This window comes from Pelophylax lessonae (genome assembly GCF_965119305.1).
Source record: "Pelophylax lessonae genome assembly, chromosome: 5".
In the NCBI taxonomy this organism is placed as follows: domain Eukaryota; kingdom Metazoa; phylum Chordata; class Amphibia; order Anura; family Ranidae; genus Pelophylax; species Pelophylax lessonae.
In genome coordinates this window covers 529,637,924-529,663,958 of record NC_138772.1, presented here as the reverse complement: position 1 = coordinate 529,663,958, position 26,035 = coordinate 529,637,924, and the positions used below count along the sequence as shown (strand labels likewise).

General features: G+C 43.9%; 1 protein-coding gene across 1 annotated transcript in view; it reads left to right on the top strand.

Annotated features, from left to right (window-relative positions):
• Positions 1 to 26,035, top strand: part of NDRG1 (N-myc downstream regulated 1) — a 120,156-nt gene that overhangs the window by 68,244 nt on the left and 25,877 nt on the right. The window contains exons 4-9 of the mRNA XM_082258717.1: positions 3,644 to 3,749; positions 8,080 to 8,200; positions 12,256 to 12,318; positions 15,738 to 15,798; positions 16,441 to 16,527; positions 20,148 to 20,204. Coding sequence (XP_082114843.1) covers positions 3,644 to 3,749; positions 8,080 to 8,200; positions 12,256 to 12,318; positions 15,738 to 15,798; positions 16,441 to 16,527; positions 20,148 to 20,204 — 495 coding nt within the window. The remainder of the gene's footprint in view (positions 1 to 3,643; positions 3,750 to 8,079; positions 8,201 to 12,255; positions 12,319 to 15,737; positions 15,799 to 16,440; positions 16,528 to 20,147; positions 20,205 to 26,035) is intronic.

The window sequence follows — 26,035 nt, the reverse complement described above, 5'->3', positions numbered from 1 at the left end:
CATCTCAGTCCAGGAAGTAGATGGGGACTCTGGAGGAAGCCTGAACAAAGATGGCTCTGTCCTTCTGGAGAGAAAAGCAGATGAAAGCTTTGTCAGGGGGTGAACTGGGATCTGTATGAGATGTACCATGTACAGTATACACTTATCATGTAAAGTCCACTTTACCAAGGAGAGCTCACAAGCTGTTACATAATATTCTCAGTAGTTCTCACTTCTGAATTTGCAGCCTGGAACTTGCAAATGTTTACTGACTCTTCATCCTGGTGACATTTAATCCATATTACCATAGAAACTCCAGTACAAAGCATTTTTCTGTCTCGTTTTATCTGCCGGGAGGATTCATGGAATCAAAGAACTCTTTATCAGGGACAACCCCTTAACCAGACAACATAACCCCTATGAACGTATCTCCCTGTAATTATACAAGTAATTCTGGTTGGGGGGTTTCGTGAACTCTGATAAGTACTGAATGTCATTAAATCAGCAATACGACGCAACCAAATTCTAATTTCAGGAATGTAACCCCTTCTGTACAAGTGGCGGTTCACATACTGTATATGTGATGTGGGAACCCTGTGAATCCACTTGTGAATTGCGTTCAAATCACAGGCAGTTCACACTGCCATATGGGAATCGATGGGGGTGCCAATACAAAGTTAACGACAGCCCCAGATCAGTTTGCATATTGCAGTGCGAACTGTCAGTTCGGGCATGAATCGGATCACACACCCATGCAATTCGATTCTGCTGCAGACCCAAAAAAAGGGTCCTGTGCGAGTTGTGTCCGAATCCGATGCTAATTCAGCCATACAATGTGTATGGTTGAATTTGCATTGCACAGACATCGCATGTGATTTTCAGAACAGTCCGAATCACATGCGATGGCTGTCATCGCACCGATGTGAACCGGGGCTTAAAGTAAGCCACTATGTGATCTTTATACCGTGCCCGTTGTTAGATAAGAACCTGTGTCCTAGTGTCTGTGCTTTATAAAAAAAAGCAGATTTCTACCTGATTTCACAGCGCCTCCTGGCGCTCACCTGACTCCCAGCTCTCTCCTCCCCCCGTCTGACAGCTCCAGCGGGCGCGGCCGAGAACTCCTGCTGACATCAGCCAGGCAGGCGGGGAGGAAAGGAAGAGAGAGCCGAGAGGTCACGTGAGCGCCAGGAGGCGCTGTGAAATCAGGTAGAAATCAGCTTTTTTTTTTTTATAAAACACGGACACTAGGACACAGGTTCTTATCTAACAATGGGGATGGTATAAAGATCACATCATTTTGCAGCAGCGGGGAGGAGAGCAGAGCGGTGCTAGTGAGAGCTGACAGGCAGGGAGGAGAGTGGAGAGGAGGAAAGAGGGAGACAGAGGAGAGCTGCAGATAGCAGTGGAAGATGGAGGCACATAAACTGACCATGGCTCAGCAGCCATGATAAACCGTGGTCAGTTTACAGAGGGGAGGGCTGACCGTTCTTCTCCCTGAAATGATCACAGAGCCCCTGTGATCCTTCTATATAGGAACACAGGTCTCTATGATCATTTCACAAGCCCCGCCCCCTTACAGTTAGAATCACGCCCCTAGGCTCACATTTAACCCCTTGACCACCCACATTGTTAACCCCTTCCCTGCCAGTGTCATTATTAAAGAAACAGTGCATATTTTTAGCACTGATTACTGTAGTAATGTCATTGTTCCCCCCCCCAAAAGTGTCAAAAATGTCAGTTAGGGGTCCGATCTGTCCGCCGCAATATCGCAGTCCCGCAAAAAATTGCAGATCGCCGCCATTACTAGTAATAAAAACAATAAAATTGGCATAAATCTTTCCCGTAGTTAGTAGACGCGAGGACTTTTGCGCAAACCAATCAAAATACGCTTATTGCAATTTTTTTATACTAAAAATATGTAGCAGAAAACAAATTGGCCTAAAATGTTAAAAAAATTGGATTTTTAAATTTTTTTTTTTGGGAATGTTATATAGCAGAATGTGAAAAATATTGTTTTTTCTCTCCAAAGTGTTGCCCTTTTTTTGTTTAAAGCGCAATAAATAAAAAACCGCAGAGGTGATCAAATACCCCCAAAAGAAAGCTCTATTTGTGGGAAAAAAAGGACATCAGTTTTATTTGGGTACAGCGTCGCACAACCGCGGAATTGTCCGGTAAAATAATGCAGTGCAGAATCGCAAAAAATGGCCTGGTCATTAAGGGAGAAAATCCTTCCGGTCAAGAAGTGGTTAAAAAAAACAAAAAGGCATTCGGGAGGCAGCGTCATCTCCTGGACGCCTGCAGACCACCGCTCAATTGCCTCTGAGAGGTGACCCACCGCAGATCACTTTTTAGTGGGGCGGTAAACTCCACCACCAGTGTGAACAAGGTCTTATAGGAAAAAATGAGAACCTATTATATGAATACATGTTCCAGGTCAGTCTCATAGAAAGTCCTGAAGGGAGGTTGTCAAGATAAAGCCAGGCAAGCAGCATTTCTAGGAGAGGACGCTCAGGACAGTAGTGCCAGCCTCCATATTTTATTAATGAAAGGTTTCCTTTAAATGTTTGTATGTATTTTAGATGCAATACAATGAATACAAATTTCAGACTACTACAAAGAACTGTTATCTAATAGCAGTAGTGAGTTTACAGGTACCATACCAAGGACCATAACCAAGGACCATACCAAGGACCATACCAAAGACCATACCAAGGACCATAACAGGGACCATACCAGGGACCATAACCAAGGACCATACCAAGGACCATACCAAAGACCATACCAAAGACTATACCAAAGACCATACCAAAGACCATACCAAGGACCATAACAGGGACCATACCAGGGACCATACCAAGGACCATACCAAGGACCATACCAAAGATCATACTAAAGACCAGACCAAATACCATAACCAAAGACCATACCAAACACCATACCAAAGACCAGACCAAATACCATAACCAAAGACTATACCAAGGACCATACCAAACACCATACCAAGGACCATACCAAAGACCATACCAAGGACCATACCAAGGTTTATACCAAAGACCATACCAAAGACCAGACCAAATACCATAACCAAAGACCATACCAAGGACCATACCAAAGACCAGACCAAATACCATAACCAAAGACCATACCAAGGACCATACCAAAAACCATACCAAGGATCATACCAAAGACCAGACCAAATACCATAACCAAAGACCATGCCAAGGACCATACCAAGACCATACCAAGGATCATACTAAAGACCAGACCAAATACCATAACCAAAGACCATGCCAAGGACCATACCAAAGACCTTACCAAAGACCATACCAAGGACCATACCAAGGACAATACCAAAGACCATACCAAGGACCATACCAAGGACCATACCAAGGACCATACCAAAGACCATACCAAAGACCATACCAAGGACCATACCAAGGACCATACCAAAGAACATAACAAGGATCATACCAAAGACCAGACCAAATACTATAACCAAAGACCATACCAAGGATCATACTGGAGTTGGCAATAGTTTATTAATGTGACGGCATAATATTATTTACACTGCCTAAACTTTGAATGTTTTGCTATGTGTTTTATATATCAAAGTCTTTAATTTAATAGCTTGTTCATTTTCATATTTCTTTTTAATTGTCCCCAGGAACATGACATCGAGACAGCTCATGGAATCGTCCACGTCACTATGTGTGGGACACCAAGACAGAACAGACCCGTTATACTGACATACCATGACATCGGACTGAACCGTAAGTCAGCTTTGATACCAATTCTTAGATGTGATGGCTGCATTCCTTTTCTTTTTTAGGCTTTTATTCCCTTATTTTCACTTGATAATTTAGCCAGTAAGTCTGCTGTTTTTCAAAAGAACAAGCTCTCCTTCTAAAGTATTAATTAAGAGTATTGAGACAAACCATTTACCATTGATGATGATTACAATGATCAGCTTTTATTTATTCATATAAAACCTTGATCCCAAAAGAAAACATTTTTTTTTTTCCTGGAACTGCTTGTATAACTGGGGTGGGAGCTGGAGTTTGGCTTTAATTTGTTAGTGTATTCAAATCGCTAATACATATTACACTTCCCTTTGCCAAAATGACAATGCTGCTGTCCAAGGGTGCTCCTTCATCCAGAGTGGGGGATGAATACAGGAGCTGTGTTACTGGCCTGATCACCAGGTGAACATAGAGAGGAAAAATAGGCCTAAAAAAAAGAAAACAAATGCAGTCATCACATCTAGTGATTGGTAAACTACCGCAATATATTCAATTTTTTGGTTTTGGGTTTAATACCGCTTCAAGTCATTAAAATATAAAATTATTAAAGATTAATATTGTTTGTTTTTTTTTTTCTTAAGAATTAAATTTAATTAATCAATTCTTCTGTTCTATTCTTCTAGTATTCTATTCTATTATTATTATGATTTTTAAAGATTATAATCATAAAGAATACTTTTTTTTTTACAACTATTATTATTAAGATTATTTATTTATTTTTACTAAAGAATTACATTTATTTCCTCAATTCTACTGTTCTAGTATTTTTCTTTTATTAATATTCTTGTAAGTAAAGATTATTTGAATTTATAGGAACATTTAAATCACAATGAATATTTTTTAATTTTTAATTATCATTAATAAAGATTATTATTAATTTCTATTTAAGAATTAAGTGTAATTATTCTATTCTGTTTCTATTCTTACATATATAAGACTATTTAATAAAACAGCAATATGTGGTATGCATAAACCACGCAGTGCTTGTCTGGAATTAGTAATGTGAGATCTGGTTGGTTGATGTGGTTTACTCGCCGTTGTGCTTTCCTTCTTGCTTATTGAACAAAACCCTACGGGCTCACTCACGCCAAGAGTGCTGGATGGCATTGGGCAATGTAATCCCAACAAGATCGCTGCTCTCCGTAGAGAGCCCTGTGTTCATTATAAACACAGAGTTCTCATCTGTCATTCGCTCACCTGATCAGTAGGTCCCGGCCATAAATCATTGGCTGGGACCCGCTGATCGGCTTATGTTGTAGCAAATGACAGCAAAGCTAGGGTGGGGAGCACGTGTGCACCGCCCCCCTTACCGGATATGCTGGATCACGTGATCCAGCTCACTGGGCTGCACTGTCACAGTAAATCTACAGGAGGCGATCCGGGAGTTTTCAAACCACTCATGTAGGCTCCACTCACACCTTGGCGATTCGAATCGTGGGTGCTATTCTGCCCGCTCTTCCAAGTGGTGGCAAAACACAGGACTTGTTTGCGATGCCATTTACTTCTTAACCACTTGCCGACCGCCCGCCCGCCCGCCAAAGATATATTGCGGCAGGCTGGCTTGGCTGCGCGAACCGCCTTTCCTGTACGGCGGTTTGCGGGAGCGCTCCTGGGGGCGCACGGCCGCCCCACATTAGGCAGCGGGGAAGCCGATCCATGGGGCCGGCGGCCACGATTGCTGCCGGGCATCCGCGAACGCTCCCCGCTGAGAGAGGACGACGGTCTGCTGTTGCAAACACAGCAGACTGTTGTTCTCTCAGCTATCAACACAGAGCGTCTGTAATCCTCCTATTTAGGAACACAGGTCTCTTTGTTGATTCCACAAGTCCCTCCCCCATACAGTTAGAAAACACCCCCCTAGGCTCACACTTAACCCTTTTATTGCCCCTGGGTTAACATCTTCCCTGCCAGTCTCATTATTACAGTAGCAGTGCATATTTTTAGCACTGATTACTGTAGTGATGTCACTGGTAGCCCCAAAAGTGTAGAAAATGTTGCAGTCCCGCTAAAAATCGTAGCAGAATACAAATTGGTCTAAAAGGATGAAAACATTTGATTTTTACATTTTTTTATTGGGAATGTTATATAGCAGAACGTGAAAAATATATATATTTTTTTTTTCAGAATTGTAGCTCTTTTTTTGTTTATAGCTCAATAAATAGAAATCGAATACCACCAAAAGAAAGCTTTATTTGTGGGGGAAAAAAAGGGCATCAATTTTATTTGGGTACAGCGTCGCATGACCACACAATTGTCCTTTTAAGTAACGCAGTGCCGAATCACAAAAAATGGCCTGGTCATTAAGGGGGCAAAATCTCCTGGTCCAGAAGTGGTTAATGGCACCCCAATCACGATGCGATTTTGCCACCAGGCTGTAATTGCAGCAAAATCGCAAAGTGTGAGACTTGTGGCTTAAAAAGGAACAGGAGCAACAGCGCCGTGCGTTGCGATTTGCCTTGATTGCAGTGTGATTAATCGTGCGGCAATTGTAGCAAAATCGCACCAATTGGGGTGCCATTAAGAAGTAATGGCATCACAAACGCTTCCCGAGTTTTGCCACAATTTGGAATCGCTGTGAATCCGCCTGCTATTTAAGTTGCCTAGCTGTGAATGGATCCTAACATTTTTGGTAGTTAAATAGTACATTTTGTTATAATGGTCTATACTAATGGTGCACCGAAATTTCGGCAACCAAAATTTTCGGCCGAAAATGGGACTATCCCATTTCGTTCAAAAACGGGTCATATATGTTGAAAATTAATGGCCGCCTCAGCAGCTTTCACTTTAACTTACATGGTGCGTGACCGGCTTCGGCCAGTTCCCGAGACCCGCCATTTGTACCTCCTCGCCTGCCCTGTGCTAGACTGGTTGCTAGAATCGCCAGCTTCCTGGCGTCTAGCAACCAGTGCCGTCATGATCCCGAGAGGAAAGCAAGGCCGAGAAGAGGACCCAGCATGCAGAGCAGAGGAGGATCTTCCTCGTCCTCCTCCGTGTCTATTACTGACTCTCTGGCTCCCCCCACCTCCTCCCTCCATCTTCATCTCCATTTGGGGGAAAAAAGTCATTTTCGGTTTCGGTTTTCGGCCAAGGGCATCCTGAATTTTCGGTTTCTGTTTCGGTCCAGAATTTTCATTTCGGTGCATCCCTAGTCTATGCATCAGATTAAAATGAGGGACAAATGAGGAGGAAAGTAGAACAGAGGGATTTGGTCCCGAAAGAGTTAGTTTACTAGGTATACTAGGTATACTAGGGAGCTATGTATTTCTCCCCTGACAGGGAGAGAATAAAAGTGGATAACAGTATAAGTACTGTGACAGGAAGTCAGGTAAATCTGTGGGTGTTGTCACAGATGGGAGATACATTTCTGCCTTGTTTAGACAATTCACCAATTACTATCAGGTGTCGGCTGCAGAGATAGCCAGAAAGGTTTAAGGACGTTGGAAAGCTTCAGCTATTCAGAATGAGGCAATTAAGGCCTCTATAAGTTATCCAGAGGATGACTACTGATTGCTGCATCCTGAGGCTTTGTGCGTTAAAGAGAGCAGTGAGCTGAGAGACTTCTGAAGGTGAGGTGGTGTTGACTTTTTCTGTGTGAAAAGAAAACAATTAGACTATTGGTTTTCTGCTGTATGACCATCAGTGTCTGCCCAGCAGTAGGTTGGGACAGACACCATAGGTGGGTTCCTGTGTTGTGAAGGTAGACGCCTCAAGTGGCCAGGGTTTATTTTATGTTTGTTTGATTTATGCTGTTTGGGTGCTTGCACTTGTTTCCAGCAAATTGGAAGAATAAACCATAGACCGTTGTTTTCAACCACTCCTCGGCTGTCTCTCTGTGTAACTAACCCACCCAAGGGTCACCCACACCCGCTACCGAGCTATCCCCTTACAGTACCTATTCCTGAGTGGTAAGGCTTCACTTAAGAGTGGAGGTTCAGATGTTGGCTGGCTGGTTTTCTTTGAATCTGACTTTTTTTTTTTAAGACTTAGGTTGGGGGTTCTCATACGTCAGAAGAAAACTCCCTTACAAAGACACCAACCAGTTCACAGCAGGTCCACTTTAGGCTGTTGCTATCACAATAACAATCAGACTGTATAGAGATGAGTGCAACTGGTTCACATGGTGGCCAACCCCACTGTGCACCTCTATTAGTCAGCACTGGCGAAAAAGAAGTATTCTGGTAAAAAACATTCTGTGGTTCAGTAGTGAGAGCCACTAAGTAAAACATTACGGTGTATTGTAAATGTAAATATCTAATTCCTGTAATGATTGGAACCTTGACGATGGCAATTGGCTTTACAGATAAAAGCTGCTTCAACCCTCTGTTCAGCTGTGAGGACATGAATGAAATCACACAGCACTTCTCCGTATGTCATGTGGATGCTCCTGGCCAACATGAAGGAGCCCCTTCCTTTCCATCAGGGTAAGACACCGATGAGTCCATCTCCTGTGATCTCTGTTGTGACCTTGTATGATGTGAGAGGTTAATGGATCACTTAGACCTGTCAGTTTGATCGAGATTTACAGGAATTAAGATTAAACAAAGATTAGGGAGTTTAGGAACAAGACTCAGGAAATCATTACTCTAATGATAAGGAGCTTTCTTCCTTCCCTCCTTCTTTGCGCTTTTCCTTTATTCTTCAATCCCTTTCTTTCCTGCAGTGCATATAATTGCATATGAAAAACATAGATGTGCATGTCTCTTTCCTTCCTTCCCTCTCTCTCTTCTTTATTTCCTTTCTTCCATCCTACTCTTTTCCTGCTTTCTTTTTTTTTTTCTTCCTCATTTCAATGCTGGTAACAAAGGCCTGATCGATTGATTACTTTATTGTTAGAGCTTGGAGTGCCGTACAGGGCTGGGACAGGAGGGGCGGATGCCCTGGGCAATGTGGTATCATGTGAGTTGCAGGGGGAGAGGGGAATTTGTGCTGGGTGGGGGTATTTGGGGGGCAGCAGGGGGTAAGAATTATTAATGGAGGGGAAATTTCTATGGGGGGGGGGATTGGGAAAGACGATTTGTGCTAGAGCAGGTGATATGGGGGGAGGGGATTTGTGCTAGGAGAGGACATTTTTTGGGTGGGAGATTTGTGATAGTAGAGATGATTGGAGGGAGATGATTGGAGGGTATTTGTGCTAGGAGAGGACATTTTTTAAGAGGGGATGGCAGGATGATTTGTGCTAGGAGTGGGGATGAGGAGGGACTTGTGCTGGAAGGGGGGATTTAGAGTGGGGGGATGTGTACTCAGAGGGGAAATTTGAGAGGTAGAGGATTTGTGCTATCAGGAGGGATTTCTTTTTTTTTGGGGGGGGGGATATGAGGGGAAAGAGGATTTGATCTGGGGGGAGGTGGGGGGGGGATTATTTGTGCTGGGAGGGGCAATTTTAGCAGGGGGGTACATTTTTCCTGGGAGGAGGAGGAATTTATGCTCAGGGTTTAAGCATGGAGATTAGAGCACAAGTTTTTTTTGGAGGGGAGGGGGATTTTTGTTAACACATAATGCTTTTTTGTAGGTAGGGGGGGCACAATTTGGTATGTTCGCCCTGGACTCTAGATGACCTTGTCTCAGCCATGGGGCCATACATGAAATAAAGGGGAAAAGTCGCACACTTCTTCATAGATTAGACCAGTCTTATAACTCTGTGAGCTTCCGGGACCATACAGTCAGCCGTGTGGTGAAGCTACGCCCTGCAGCATTCATTTACAGGACCGGTTCTAATAGGAGCGACACAAGTCGCTCCGACTTAGAAAAAGGGTCCTGTACTACTTCAGGGCGACCTGGAGGCGACTTGCATAGACATTCATTATATGAAGTCCGTGCAAGTCGCACCGAAGTCGCGGTGCACGCGACTTCACAGGTCGCCCCCTTCAGTCGGAGCGACCTAATGTGAACGGGGGCTAAGTGTCTGGGAAGGTTCTCATTTATCCAGGTCAACCTTTCTCAACCTTTTCAACACAGATGAACCCTTGAAAAAACTTTCCAGTCTCAGGGAACCCAAAAAAAAATGATTATATCTACAACTCATGATACATTAGTGTGATAGTCAGTGGGAAGAATGCTCCTTATACTTGTGGTCATTGGGAAGAATTGCCCCCTTACTGATAGCTAAAAAGATCAATGGTGTCAGTGGGATCTTATCTGAGGCAGAAATTGCTCATTGCTCAAGGAACCCCTAGCAACGTCTGCCGGAACCCTAGGCTTTCATGGAACCCTGGTTGGGAAACACGGATCCAGGTCATAGTATATCTAGTAGTAGTTAGTCACCTTCAACTGCACTTGTTCTGTAAGGTCGAAGATGTTTCGTAGCTCATTCAAGCCACATATTCAGTTATAATGAAGGTCAGGAAAATACCCCAGATTTATATCCACACAGGTAGCAGATGATTGGATTGAGGTGTCGGTGCTACCTGCGTGTATTCAAATGCTTGGAGTATGTTCCTTAAATCTAAAACTGAAGAAACATATTGGATAAGCTATGAAATGGCTTTAACATTGCAGAACAAGTCCAATTGAAGGTTCTCCGAATGGAGTTGTTAATTTGAGACTTAACACTATTCTTATTCAGAGATGAATCACCCTTTATCTCTGAGATTTAAAACCTATTCTTGGAGACCTCACACATCTTCCAGCCCTCTCTAACTCCTTCCTAGGTTTCTGCTTTTCCCACTTTACATTGCAAACCTTCTCTTCTGCATGCTTAGGAACTTTCACGGAAGACCTCTCATAGGTTAAAGCAGGCATGTCCAACCTGCGGCCCGGGGGCCACATGCGGCCCGGAACCCCAGGCAATGCGGCCCACTGCCCCCTGACCATTTTTTTTTGCTGGGGAGGAAGGAAGTTGGGTTGGGGGCACAGCCACAGCGGCTTCCAACTAATGGTAGGCAGAGGCTGCCTCGGAGGGGGGGTGGGGGCGGAGATGTGAGCATGTGCAGTGTTTCTGACTCCTACCACCATGACCACTTCAAATCACTGAAGTGGTCATGGTGGTTATAGTGTTCCTTTATTATCTCTCAGAAGAAGTAAACCTCTGTATACTGATTCCATTTCATTTGATCATCCGCTAGTTGTGTTAAATTAGTGCGGGGGGTGCAGCCGTGCGGGAAGGGCGCGGCGGCATTTTATTACTTTTATACCTTAACTATAGTATATATTTTATATGCGGCCCAAGAAAATTTCTCTACACTCAACGTGGCCCAGAGAAGCCAAAAAGTTGGACACCCATGGGTTAAAGCATAAAACATCTTGATCTTCAGATCAGGAACTCACTTCAATGATAATAACATTAGTCGTAGCTGCCACTGTTTAACAGTCCTGATCATCCGAGTCTCTCGCTTGCTTCCACAATCTATGAAGGGTCCCGTGGAAAGTTGAGGGGGGGTGGGGAATGATTCCAGCACCATGCCCCCAAAGGATTTGAGCACTGAGCACTCCATCTTGAGCTCATATGTCATGCTTCAGTAGTCTTTCACTAGCAAAGCAATGTTACATCTTTGACTACTGAATGACCTTCAAACTTCAGCAACAGGCACCATTTCTAATAATTGAGTCACCAATCAGGGAACAGAGCCTCAATTATGCAATGATGAGAAAATAGGATCAATGTTCATATAGACCAGTGATGGCGAACCTTGGCACCCCAGATGTTTTGGAACTACATTTCTCCTTATGTTCATGCAGTGTAGTTGAGCATCATGGGAAATGTAGTTCCAAAACATCTGGAGTGCCAAGGTTTGCCATCACTGATATAGACCCTGTAAAAAACCTTACATTCCTTCACATCTGCCTTTCTTTGCTCTAGAGCAATTATTCTCAACCAGGGTTCTGTGGAACCCTGGGATTCCTTCAGAGGATGTTAGGGGTTCATTGAGCTGTGGCTGATTAACCTCCCATTTGACGCCTTTTTCTGGGTCCAACACAACATGGCAGAGCCATCTTCATGACACCAATGATCTTTTTCGCTGTCTTAAAGAGTAGCATTTTGACAACCATTGTAAGTGGGGCATTCTTACCACTGGCCACCAATGGAAGGGGCATTTTCCCACTAACCACCAATCAGTTGGTTTTAGCAGGGGTTCCCCAAGAAAATAAAATTATTTCAAGGGTTCCTCTGGGACAAAACGATTGAGAAAGGCTGCTCTAGAGCCTACATGGGCACATAGGTTCTTCATGGGCTATTCTGTGGGGAAGTTATCCTGAAACAGAAGATGTTTGCTTGTTTTCTGGCTGTTGAATGTTCATTTTCTAATGTTTCCTGCACAATATGGGTGACTAGTGCCCCCCCCCCCCCCCAACAGGGAAATGAGGCCGGGTCGGGTGGGATGAGGAATGCAGCTTTTGCTCCAGTTCTCATTTTCTAGATTAGAAGAGCTGTTTTACTCCTGGAAAAGTTTATGTTTTACGATAGCATTTTTTTAATTAGAAGGTATTAAAGTTAATGTGAACATGGCTGTTAATGATTTACTTTATCTATTCAATCCAGGTATGTGTACCCATCCATGGACCAACTGGCTGAAATGTTGCCTGGAGTAGTACAGCAGCTTGGGTAACCATCACATTTATTGTCTGAAAATCTTCATAGCAATGGTTGTTTTTGTTGAATCGCAAACTGCCAACCCTGGTTGAGCCCTGCCACCCTCTGTCCAATGCAGCACTGGGCGCAAAACACCGCACCCCCTCAATGTTCATGTTGTTTTTCAGTAGGTGTTAAGCCCCGTACACACGAGTCGAAATTCGGCCAGGAATTTTCGTCCGACGACCGATCTGCCGGTTTTCGGCTTGTTAGTATGGTGCTTCCGACAACCGACTCCGACTTTTCGGCTGAAAAAATCCTATTGTGCAGGCTATAAAATTTTTGTCAACCATCAAAACACGTCCGATTTTCGTCTCATTAGTACAGATTTCGATGGGGAAAAATCTTATGAGCAAGACTAGGCATGCTCAGAGATGAAGGAACACAAAGAAAGCAATCCAACACATGACATCACTTCTGAAGTAGAATTCTGTCGTGCGGGAAAATTCGTGTGCAGTCTAGAGCACATTCCAACCAACAGACATCACTCTGGACAAAAGACGGACGACCGGTCGGCGGAAATTCGTTGCGTGTGTACGAGGCTTTAGTTAGGTCCAGTTAACACCTGAGTGATATGAAGCATGTTTCCGGAAGAGCTTCAATGCTCAGCATCAACATTCCAAGTATATTCAATGGTACCCCTTCACACCTGAGCATCATGTTGCTTGAAGCTTATGTACTCGAAGCTTGAAAAGGTTCATGAGCTTCTTTGAAGCCACTTGTTTTTGGTCCCTGTAGTCTTCTAGTCCTGAAAATCATCTGAGAATGGGAGATAAGACTTGTTTTTTTCTTTCTTGCCTTTCCCAATTTATTGCCGTTTCTTCTCCAAGTAACCAGCTTTCCATTGGCTAAAACTAAAATGCTCAAGTTTACAAACATCTGAAAACGGCTGAAAAATGTGCTTACAAGCACATTTTATATGTCCTCCAAGAACACTTGAGAAGCTCAAGTGTGAACCTAGCCTTACATGGTTACCCAATAAAGGAGGAAAATAATTCAGCAACACGTGCTCATTTAAAGCTGAACTCCAGGCAGATATTAAAGACGTAAATGAATGCAGCTCTGTATTAATTAATACATCATTAGGACCCCATTTAGTTAACTACTGCACTGATCACCTATGGGGAAGAGGGAGGTGGTTAAAACACCAACACTCACCACCAGTGGGGAGAGAATAAATAGCACTCCTACTGGGCACCAGTGCAGAGGAGGGGTGTTAACAGCAATGCCACTGCCACTAATGATGGAGGTTATCACTGTGTTCACTGACACCAGTGCTGGTGACTATTTTTGTGTCCAATCATACTAATGCTTGGGGTTATTATTGCTACCACTGACACCAATGCTGGGGGTTATTGCTACCACTAACACCAATGCTGGGGGTTATTACTGCATCCACTGATGCCCGTGCTCAGGGCTAATATTGCATCCATAGAAACCAATGCTGGGGGTTATTATAACATCCACTGACACCATTGTTAAAGGTTTTTTTTTTTTGCAGGCACAGGTGACAAGGGTGCGGCCTATTATTCCATCCACTGACACCAATGCTGGGGTTAATAATATCCCCACTGACACTAAAGCTGGGGGTTATTATTGCATTCACTGATGCCAGTGCTGAGGGTTATTATTGCATCCACTGACACCAATGCTGGGGGTTATTATTGCATCCACTGACACCAATGCTGAGAGTTATGCTGAGGGTTATTATTGCATCCACTGACACCAATGCAGTAGTTATTGTATCCACTGACACCAATGCTGAGGGTTATTATTGCATCCACTGACACCAATGTTGAGGGTTATTATTACATCCACTGACACCAATGTTGAGGGTTATTATTACATCCACTGACACCAATGCTGAGGGTTATTATTGCATCCACTGACACCAATGTTGAGGGTTATTATTGCATCCACTGACACCAATGCTGAGGGTTATTATTACATCCACTGATGCCAATGCTGAGGGTTATTTATTGCATCTACTGACACCAATGCTGGGAGTTAATATTGCATATGCTAACACCAATGCGAAGAGTTATTATTGCATCCACTGACAACAATGCTAATTGTTATCATAGCATCCACTGACAACAATGCTGATTGTTATTATTGCATCCACTGACACCAATGCTGGGGGTTATTACTGCATCTGCTGACAGCAATGCTGGGTTTATTATTGCATCCACTGACACCAACGCTGGCTTTATGATTGCATCCACTGACACCAGGACTGGGGTTATTGTTTCTACTGAAAGTAATGTTGGGGGGCTATTGCATCCACTGATGCCAATGCTTAGGGTTATTTTTGCATCCACTGACATCAATGCTAGGGGTTGTTATTCCATCCACTGACACCAATGCTGAGGTTTATGCTGAGGGTTATTATTGCATTCACTGACACCAATGCTAGGGGTTATTAATGCTTCCACTGACACCAATGCTAGAGGCTATTATTGTATCTAATGATGCAATTCTAAGGGTTATTATTGCATTCACTGACACCAATGCTGGGGCTTACTGTTGCATCCACTTACACCAATGCAGGGGTTATTGCTTACACTGACACTAATGTTGGGTGTTACTATTGCATTCCATAATACCAATGGTAGATGGGTTTAATGGTGACTCCAACTTCCTCTTCATTGTTCATTGCAGTATGTTGCAAAAATGCAGCAGTATCAAAACGTTCGTTCTTTGAGGTGCATTACAGTATATGCATCCACTGACACCATGCTTGGGGTTATTATTGCATCTAAAAATGCCAGTGCTGAGGGTTATTAATGCATCCATTGACATCAATGCTGAGGGTCATCATTAATAACACCAATGCTGGGGGTTATTATTGCATCAATTGAATTCAATGCTGGGGGTTATTATTGCTTTCACTGACACCAATGCGGGGGGTTATTCTTGCTTTCACTGACACCAATGCTGGGGGTTATTATTGCATCAATTGAATTCAATGCTGGGGGTTATTATTGCTTTCACTGACACTAATGTTGGGGGTTTTCTCTGAATTCACCAAACTGATGCTGGGGGGGGGTTTGCAGCCACACCAATGATGATTCCAACTTCCTCTTCATTGCAGTATGTTACAAAAAATGCAGCAGTCTCATAAAATGTATGGCTTTGAGCCGAGGTGCTTTCTAACGTGATTCAATTCATATCAATGCAAGAAACATACTGCCATTGTGAGGCCCTCTGGAAGTGTCAAGGGCTGCACTTGAGGTCCTCACCACCACTTGTCTACCCAATTCCTGTGTATACTGCGTCTGCTTATGTGGTCTGTTGTGACTATAGGGTGCCCCCTGCTGGACATACAACAGTTGTAGCCTCAGGTAATATCACAAAGTGATTTTTTTTCTTGTCTTTTTTTGTTCTTATAGCCTAAGAAGTGTGATTGGAATGGGAATTGGAGCTGGAGCCTATATCCTTACAAGATTCGCTGTAAGTACCCTTCTCTTTTTCCAATGTAAGTAGAATTTAAAACTAACCTGAACCCTTGCCTTCACGTCACATTGACCTATCCCTAATGTAGTCCTAATAATTACTTTCCAGTGATTACAGGCTCTCATTTAACCAGAGCCCAACAACAGCAGTGGAGAATGTGACCATTGGGTGACAACACTCTTTGGAGCCTGCAGTTCTGCAGTCTTGGTGTCCTTGCCCCGCCTCCTCCCCTGCTCTTAAACAAGCAGAGAACATCACCATACTGTTCCAGGGAGCACTACCGCTGTAAGCCTGATTTTGGCTTTCAGGTGGTGGAATTCCATTATAAGGAGAGATTTCAACTAATTATTCCAACTGAATTAAAAAAAAAATTAAAACTTTTGAAAAAATGCCTAAAGAATAAAAATACCTCTTTATGTATTTGCTCGGAGTTGAATCCTAAAACAGTGTTCATTGCCCAGATTATAAAGATCTGATTAGATTACACGCTAAGCAATAAAGAGATTTATCTCCTCTCCTAAATTCAGTGAACCACCATGGGAATATCGATTGGCTGCCATCGAGGTGACAGCACATTGGTGTTATATCCGTGGAAAATGACTGAATTGTGCTCTGAACAATGAAATCTTTCTCTTCTAGCTAAACCACCCCAGCATGGTGGAGGGCCTGGTGCTTATTAACATTAACCCATGTGCAGAAGGATGGATGGACTGGGCGGCCACTAAGGTAGGTGGACTACATGATTCCATTTAATGCAGATCAAGTTTTTATTCCATTTTTTTTTTCTACCTTTACATTTGTAAGCTGATGATTTATCATTTTAATGATTTTTATAAAATCTTTATTTCAAATAAACAGTAAATGCATGGTACTGCAGCCACTGTATATTAGGAAAAGGCAGTCCTGCCTGCATGCTTGTTGGAAGCCTGTGTATGACTAGCTATGTCAGATGGAGAGAGAGGGTAAGGGGCTGCCTCACTAGAGTCATTCAGCACTGCATGCAATCTGATCTTTCCTGCTACTCTTGCCTATTATTATCGTTATTACATTGCATTAAATTTTTATTTTCCAAATAAACATTTACTGCTTTGTGCAAGGGTCACTATATACCAGGCCAATCCTGCCTGCATGCTTGTTGGCTGCCTGTGTGTAACTGACTAAGCCAGATGAAGAGAGAGGGCGAGGGACTGCCTCTGAGTCATTCAGCATTGTATGTAAATCGATCTCTCCTACTAATCTGGCATACTTTTCAGCACAGCTGTAGAAAATGCTTCCCAAATAGCCTTTGATTCATTCAGCATTGTGTTTAAACTGATCTTTCCAACTACACTGGCCTATATTAGATATTTACAATTATTATTATTACCCTAGCCTATGATTTATCATTTATGCTAATTTACATAAAATTTTAATTTTACAAATAAACATTTACTGCATTGTGCAACAGTCATTGGCTGCAAAAAAGGCCAAACCTGGCTGCATGCTTGTTGGCAGCCTGTGTATAACTGACTAGGCCAGATGAAGAGAGAGGGCGAGGGACTGTCTCTGAGTGATTCAGCATTGTATGTAATCTGATCTCTCCTACTAATCTGTCATACTTTTCAGCACAGCTGTAGAAAATGCTTCCGGAATATATATATATATATATGTGTGTGTATATATATATATATATATATATATATATATATATATATATATAATTTTGTTTTTTTTTATTATACAGGATTTATATAGCGCCAGCAGTTTGTGCAGCGCTTTACCAGATGTTCCTTTTATCTAATACAGAGATGTAGCAAGGGATGTACTATAACTACAGCCATAGCAGGCCATGCAACATCTATGGGGCCCAAAATTACAGGGGGCAGCACTGTAAAAAGGAAGGGTTGTTTTTTTTAATTTTTTTTTATGAGATACCTGATACAACAGACCAGCATCTCCATCCCTATTGGTTAGATAAACAAAGGAGAGTTGGGACTTTGGCTGCATTCACACTTGAGCGTAGCGTTTTTTACCGCGATTTTACCGCGATTTTTACAGCGAGTTTACCGCGATTTTACCGCGATTTTTTCAGGCGTTTTTCATTGACATCTATCAAAAACGCTGGTAATCAGCCCAAAAAGAAGCTCATGTACTTTTTTCAGCTACAGGCGTTTTGCAAAACGCTCAGATGTGAACAGGGGCCATTTAAATGAATGGGGTTTTACTTGTTGGGCGTTTTGGAAGCGTTTCTTTTGAGCGTTTTTGGAGCTGAAAACGCCCAGGTGTGAATGGAGCCTTAGAGTGAGGCAAGTGGCAAACAGCTGACAAACAGATGTGATACAATACCAATTTATTAGTTGTTAAATAAAAACGAAAAGAAAATTAGATATGACATATTACAGAAATAGAGAACGTATAAGATTGATAAGAGCTAAAATAATTACATGACATCAGATAAAAAGCAATATAAAATTCCAAATAGTTGCACCATATCATACAATGACCAATGTGTAAACATGTAATAATGGTGTAGCTGCATCCAATAAAAGCTTTACGCGTTTCGTCCGCTAAACACACACTTCCTCAGGAGCAGATGCAGGACAGGACATGGATCTGCAAATAAAATGTTTGTATGAGTGCCTACAGAATTTCCCAATTATCCCTGACATTGGGGGGTGGGGGGGGGGTGGGAAATCTATCCCCCTCCAAAGACTTACAATCAGCTCAAGGTTCAAAATGGTACTGAAAATGGAGGGTAGCTGAAAACGGTATCCAACCCTCAGTTGCAGTGCAGTCCACCATAGCCCACTCCAAAAAAGGAGGTCTCCAAAGAGGTGGAGAATAATGCATACAGTAGCTGCAAACAAGGGCTGTAAAAAAAAATAAAATAGGCAATATATGGAATCATATTTTATTTAGAATTTTATATTGCTTTTTATCTGATGTCATGCAATTATATTAGCTCTCTTATCAATAACCAACTCTCTCTATTTCTGTAATATGTCATATCTAATTTTGTTTTTTTGTTATTATCTTGCCACTTGCCTCACTGTTTATCTTAGGGGACAGCACTGTCTTGTTACACTGGGGTTGATTTACTAAAACAGGAGAGTACAAAGTCTGGTGCAGCTGCGCATGGTAACCAATCAGCTTCTAACTTCAACTTCTTCAATTAAGCTTTGACAATGAAACCTGGAAGCTGATTGGTTTCTATGCAGAGCTGCACCAGATTTTGCAGTTTTAGTAAATCAACCGCACAGCGGTTTATATAGGCAGCAATAATACAATTGTTTTAGGCCCCTTTCACACTTGTGCTACTTGACCTGCGATTTGGGACTGCAAAATCGCATGACAAGTTGTTCTCCATTATTTCCAATGAGTGCCGTTCATATCTGTGCGACTTGAAGTCGCACCGACTTCAAAGTAGTCCCTGCACTACTTTGGCCTGATTTTAATGCATTTTGAGGTCCACAGACATAGGCATTGCTTCAAGCCCAGTCCAAATCGCGGCAGCAAAGTCGTGGTAAAATCGTGCGACTTTTAAGTCGCACACGTGTGAAAGGGGCCTTAAACAGTATTATCTCTCACCGGAGTACTTAAATTTGAGATGGATATTTCAGATAAGGTGGCACAGTGGTGTAGTGGTTAGCACGTTCCCCTAGCAGCAAGAGGGTTGCTGGTTCGAATCCCAATCACGACACTACCTGCCTGGAGTTTGCATGTTCTCCCTGTGCCTGCATGGGTTTTCTCTGGGTACTCCGGTTTCCTCCCACAGTCCAAAGACATGCTGGTAGGTTAATTGGATCCTGTATAAAATTGGCCCTACTATGTATGTGAGTTAGGGAACTTAGATTGTAAGCTCCTTGAGGGCATGGACTGATGTGAATGTGCAATGTATATGTAAAGCGCTGCGTAAATTGACAACACTATATAAGTACCTGAAATAATAATAATAATAATAACCCTTAATGGTTTTGCTACAGTGTCCCAAAACACATAGTTCCGAGCCTGGATGTAGTCTCTCTTCTGTTCTCCCCTTGTTTCCATTACATTTACTAGCCTGGCATGTATGATGTATGGAAAGCTAGAAATTGCCTATTTCAGAGACACTGCTGAGAAAACCACACAGCTCTGTTCATAAAATTATAGGTGTTTTTACATCCCTGTATTTTTTGGTGCTTACGCTTTTCATTTTTTTTTTTTTTTTCTTTTTTTTTTTTTTTTACTCGAGACACATTTGAGTTGTCTTTGTTAGTTTACTTGCTCCGGAGCCTTCTCTCTCAGTAGCAGTACGAGTTCTTGTTTACTCTCTGTCGATATTTGCATTGATTTATTCATCTGATTATGTTCGCGCCTCTCTATTGCAGCTCACTGGATTGACCCACGGCTTAACCGATACGGTGATCTCCCATCTTTTTGCCAAGGTAAGTTGGAGAATTTATATAATAAATGAATTATTAACCTTTTTTCATTGTAATATAAATGCATCTGTGTTATCTGCTCTCACTTGTCTGGGTACAGTAGTAGCTGGATGCACAGCAGCCATCAGAAATTTTAGGGCCTCTTACACAGCTTTAGGCCTGGGCCCCCCACCGGGCCTGACCACCAACATTCTACAGGGCCCGCCCACCTGTCGTCCCACCGAATCCGCTCATTGGCCAACCCAAAGTCCCATCCCAGGATCTTTGGTGGCAGCTGCAACAAAGAATGGAGGGCTCCTCCACCCTGTCCTCATCCTCTTCTGCCTCCTTCTCCAAGGGGTCCTCCGCTGGCAACTGGCCTCACCCATCCCGCACAGTCCGGCGTACACTGTCATTCCTGAATGGAGCCTGCCTGACGGTGGGCCCTGACACTTCCTGCACACGTGGGATCTGCTCACCACTCCACTCCACTATCCTCTGCATCCTGACAGGTGCTGCTCTGCGTTAAAGACTGCCCTGGATGGGGCCCCTCGGGATGCCCAGGCCCCCTACTCGTGTATGGGCTGTCCCCAACCTGATGGCAGCCCTGGCTGGAATAAAAGAACACCAACCCCAATAGTGAGCCTATCTGCAATCCTTATCTAGGAGTCGAAAATCTGCAAATTTGATAGCTATGAAGTGAACCAGTAAAGGGGTTATTTTGACCTCTTAAAGTGATTCTAAAGAATTTATTTTCTAAATGGAAAAATGCCATATTTACCTGCTCTGTGCAGTGGTTGTTAACAGAGAAGCCCCGCTCCTTCCTTTCTAGGGTCCCCCACCAGTGCTCTTGTCTCCTCCCCCCTGCTGAGTGCCCCCATAGCAACCCGCTTGCTATGGAGAAACTCATGCAGGTTCAAACCCTGAGCTGTGATGTGTGTGTCTATTGATGTAAAAAGCATGACTCAGCCCTGCCCCCAACTCTCTCCCCACAGGCTGTAATTAACAGCAGTAGGAGCCAATGGCTCCCGCTGCTGCCTTATTGTCCAGTGAGGGGAGAGAGAGCGGAGAGAGCTGATGCTCTCAGGCACAGCGCTGGATTGAGATTGAGATTGGGCTCAGATAACTATATAGAATTCTATATAGAAACCTACTGTAGAACTGCTTTTTTTTTTTTTTCCCATAAGATTTTATTGGATTTTAGTTGCACCAACAATCAGGGGTAGTGGAAGGGGGGGGGGGGGAAGGGAGAAGAGAAAAGGAAGAAGGGAGGGGGAATGAAGGGAAGAGGGGGAACCCAGGCCTGAGTTAACAAGCTAAGAGCCAACATTAAGCTCAGATATATCAAGCTAGCTTACATAACCTAACTGAGGAGTAGGCAGATAACAAACTAGGTAGAACATCAAAACATGTTGTGTGATGGAGATATAAATCACGGTGAACATTACTGAAAATGCAAATATCTTGAGAGCACTATCGGTGTGGTAGGGTAAATGAGTCCATGAAACTGTGGCGGAGTTTAGAAGAGGAGTTGGTGGGAGTAGTGGAGAACATTTATCTGATTTGGGATTCAAGCCCCAGAGGGTGAGTCTCTGAGGCTGGTAGTACATAGGCACTGTAGTTGTCCCATTTATTGTGGAAGTGAGTAGATTTATGGTGTTGTGAGAGAACTATGTCCAGTTTTTCCTTACGCAAGAGACCCAGCAAGTCAGATTTCACATCCGAGATGGTTGGAGGGATGGATGAAGTCCACTGTTTGACAAAAGCCCTCCTGGTGGTCATGAAGCAGGTGGATAACCATGCCATGGAGTCCAGGGATCCAAACAGCAGATAGTAGGGATCTTTGTAAGCCCATAACCAATGCAGCAAGCTGTTCCACCTGATCCCAAAAACGTGAAATGAAGGGGCAAGTCCACAGTCTATGTAGAAGGGGGGCCTGCGATCTCTACACAAGAGGCAGGTTTGGCATCCCGGAAGGTTTTTGGACAGCAGATGGGGGATGTATGCTCCGTGCATGATTTTGAATTGCTGTCCACGCCAGAACTCGTTCGTGATAAAAGCACAGATGGAGTTGTAGCCAGCTAAGATTTGGTTTGTTGTGTCTAAAGAGCCTAGATCTTTGTTCCAAGAGGCCGTTGAGCAGGCGTGTAGCGGCTTTAATAGGCGGGAGTTCAGGGGTTTACATATATCTGATATTTTGTGGCGGTGGAGAGTTAGAAAGGTATCCAAATGCGAAGATTTGAATCCCTGGTCTCTGGGTGGACATAAACTGACAGCAAATTTGATTGCTTGTTGGGCATATGGCATATGATGTGGGGGAGGTTAAACAGATGCATCAACTGGGGGAAGGAGAGGGCTTTTCCCGAGGAGGTGTCAAAATGATGTGCCAAATAAGTTATTCCCTGAATGGCCCAAATGGAAAAAGCCGCATGTTGCTGCACCTGAGGGAATATAGGGTGGCAGTGAATGGGGAGATAGCATGAAAGAAGGGGGAATAAACCCAGTTTCTTCCTGATCTCTCTCCAGAATATTACTGTATCCCGTATGAGAAGATTTTTTTTTAAAAGGAAGGGGAAGAGATCTAATACCACAGTGCAGCAAGATAGGTAGTCCATATGAGTATACCATTTGAGATTCAAGTTCCAAATTGGAATATCTGGAGGTTTGAGATATCCAGTGTAAACCCACTCTCAATAGACAAGGTCGATTGTACAGCCTGATGTTTGGGAGACTAGCGCCCCCTTTGTGTTTCGGAAGGAAGAGTTTTGGGAGGGAGATCCGAGGTCGACGACCTCGCCAAAGGAAGGTTGTTAGGGATTTCTGAAGCTTTTGGAGATCTTTGCGATGCAGTAGCAGGGTAATCGTTTGAAGGGGGTAAAGGAGCTTTGGAAAGCTGACCATTTTGAATTAGTGGCATCGACCAAAGAAGGAGAGAGGGAGGTCTGACCAATTATCTAATTCAGAACTACTTTAACAACCGTAGGAACCCTGCCATATGCTGTTGTGTCTCTAGGGAGGAGGTCTGTGTAAAGGACTTCTGCTTGGGCCTTTCCTAGGGCTGGGGTATCTGCTGAAGGTCCAAGAACTTGAACTGAAACTGACATATTTTCCTAAAGGGGATCTGGGCTTACAAGGAATCATCTTACTGAAGAGTGACACAGAGGAGCTGGGTAGAAGCTACTGCTGGACCTTGTAAGAAGGATTATTTGCCCACCAATCCAGGTACCTTTGACTTATACCTTGACTGGTGGCCAATCAACGTTTCATTGACTTCTATCATAGGGCCAAGAGCCAGATTGATTGAGAGAGATCCACTGTACCTCAAGAAAGACTGTGACTGCTCTTACATAGTCATGATCTCATTGTCTACTCCTCTAATTCCAGCATTTACCAAGAGGATGCTCTGAAATGGCCTCCTTCTGTTACTATTGGTAATTAAGAGTACCCAGTCTCCATTTTCGTGTCATTTTTGAGTATCCTGCTTCCCTAGACTAAGCTTTCTCTCCAGTCATTGACTTCAGCAATAAAAGGTAACATAAAAAGAGACTGAAGCCTATTTGTTGCCCCAGTTATGATGGTACATTGAGCCAGGTTGCACTTCTGGAAGAATGGTGTTGGTTCCCCATGGACAAGGTATGAGAACCCAAACATCTCAGCAGCTTCTTAGGGAGTCAGTGCTACACAGGCCACTTGCACATCATGCCCTCCCCTCACTAGGTGATCTCTAGTCAACAAATCAATAAACCAATAGAAATTTGCCTCCTATAAACGGATGGTGTTGGTGCACCGCATCATCATGATATAATTGCTCACAGTTAGACAATACTGTGGCAATGCATTTCATTTGGAAATTAAGGTCCCAGAGAGAGGTACAGAATCCAAGTTGCATGAGGTCTAGTGTGAAGTTTCCACTGTCAGTGATGATTTGAGGAGCCATGTCATCTGCTAGTGTTGGTCCCATGGCCGGCGTTACCTATAGGCAAGGTAGGCGCCAACCTAGAGCACACATCAAATGGGGGGCAGCTGAACCCCTCCAGAGCAGAGTTAATTTCATGAAAAAAACAGGGAGCTTTGCTCTCGTCCCCATCTGGTCCATCATTTTCAATGGACGGGAACAAGGCAAGCTCCTGTGTCGATCCAGCCGCTGTCATTCTGCTGCTGCTCAACGCTCCCCACTCCTCTCTCCAGGCTGCTTGGTCGATTCCACATCTCGAGTCGGGTGTGGGTCAACTGAAGCTCGCTTTGGGCAGTCCACTGAAGGATTTAGCTCAGGGAACAGGCGGTCCACTGAGGGGCCCGGCTCAGGGGGCGGGGAAGTGCACTGAAGGGCTTAGCTAACCTCGGGTGGTGCGGCGGTCCGCTGAACCTGTACGCGTAAAGACGCTTTTTCCATGAACTTAAAACCTACTGCAAGGAGGGGGAGGAAAAGGAGAAGAAGATCCATCCCTACACTCTGTGCCCTGGCCTGCACCAGAAACTTTAGGTCAGTGCATGACAGCTACATACCACAAGAAGACTGCCCTGCCAACTGCTAAAAAGAATCTGCAGGGCTTCACTGATGTAAGAGGGGAGTAGGGCCCCTAAGATAAGGGGAACACTGATATAAAAGTTCCCCCTTATATCAGTGCCCTCACTCCGCTCTTACATCAGTGTCCTTCCTTACCATAGTGTATGCTGTGTATACTGATGTAAGGAAGGGGGCTCTGGTGACCCGAGACCCCCTCTACATCAGAGTTTCCCTTTACACCACAGTCCACAGAGTTCCCCTTTAAATTAGAGTCTCGAAAGTTCGCCCTTGCCCTGCCTTTACTCTGTAAACTCTGATACTGCAGACTGTGATTTAAGGGGAACTCTGCAGACTGTGATGTAAAGGGGAACTCTGTGGATCATAATGTTAGGGGAACGCTGCAGACTCTGATGTAAGGGGGCTCTGGTGATCAGGGACCACCTTACATCAGTGTTCCCCTTTACACCAGCCTGTCTATATACTACCCTAGCCTGCCCATATACCTGCGGACCATGGCAGGTGTGAAGAAGTGAGCCGGTGCGCCACTATTTGTCTTCAGGCCAGGTCCAGAGGAGCAGGTGCGGGCCTGTGGACCATGGCTGAAGAAATAGGTGAAGAGGTGCCGCAAAAATCTCCACCCCCGCCACCTCCACTGTACACATTTGCAGGACAAAGGGGGTGGAGTCAAGGGCAGGGCCAATGGGGGGTGGCAAAATGAGGTTTCGCCTAGGGTGTCAAAAATCCTTGCACCGGTCCTGTTTGGTCCACTGTGTTTTATCAAGTCAAAAGTCAGGACAGCCCTCTACCAGGAAATTCTAGAGCACTTCATGCTTCCCTCTGCTGGCCAGCTTTACGGAGATGCTGATTTCATTTTCCAGCAGGACTTGGCACCTGCCCACACTGCCAAAACTACCAATACCTGGTCATGGGATCACTGCACTTGATTGGCCAGCAAACTCGCCTGACCTAAACCCCATAGAGAATCTGTGGTGTATTGTCAAGGAGAAGATGAGAGACACCAGGCCCAACAATGCAGACTAGCTGAAGGCCACTATCAAAGCAACCTGAGATTCCATAGCACCTCAGCAGTGCCACAGGCTGATCGCCTCCACATTGATGCAGTAGTTCATGCAAAAGGAGCCCCGACCAAGTATTGAGTGCATACTATACTGTACATGGACATACTTTTCAGTAAGCCAACATTTTTGTATTAAAAAATCCTTTTTTTATTGGTCTTATGTAGGGTTGAGCGGACACCTAGATGTCCGTGTTCGACGGGTTCGGCCGAACTTTAAAAAAAAGTCCGGGTCCGTGTCCCGGACTTTTACCGAACTTTTCCCGGACACCG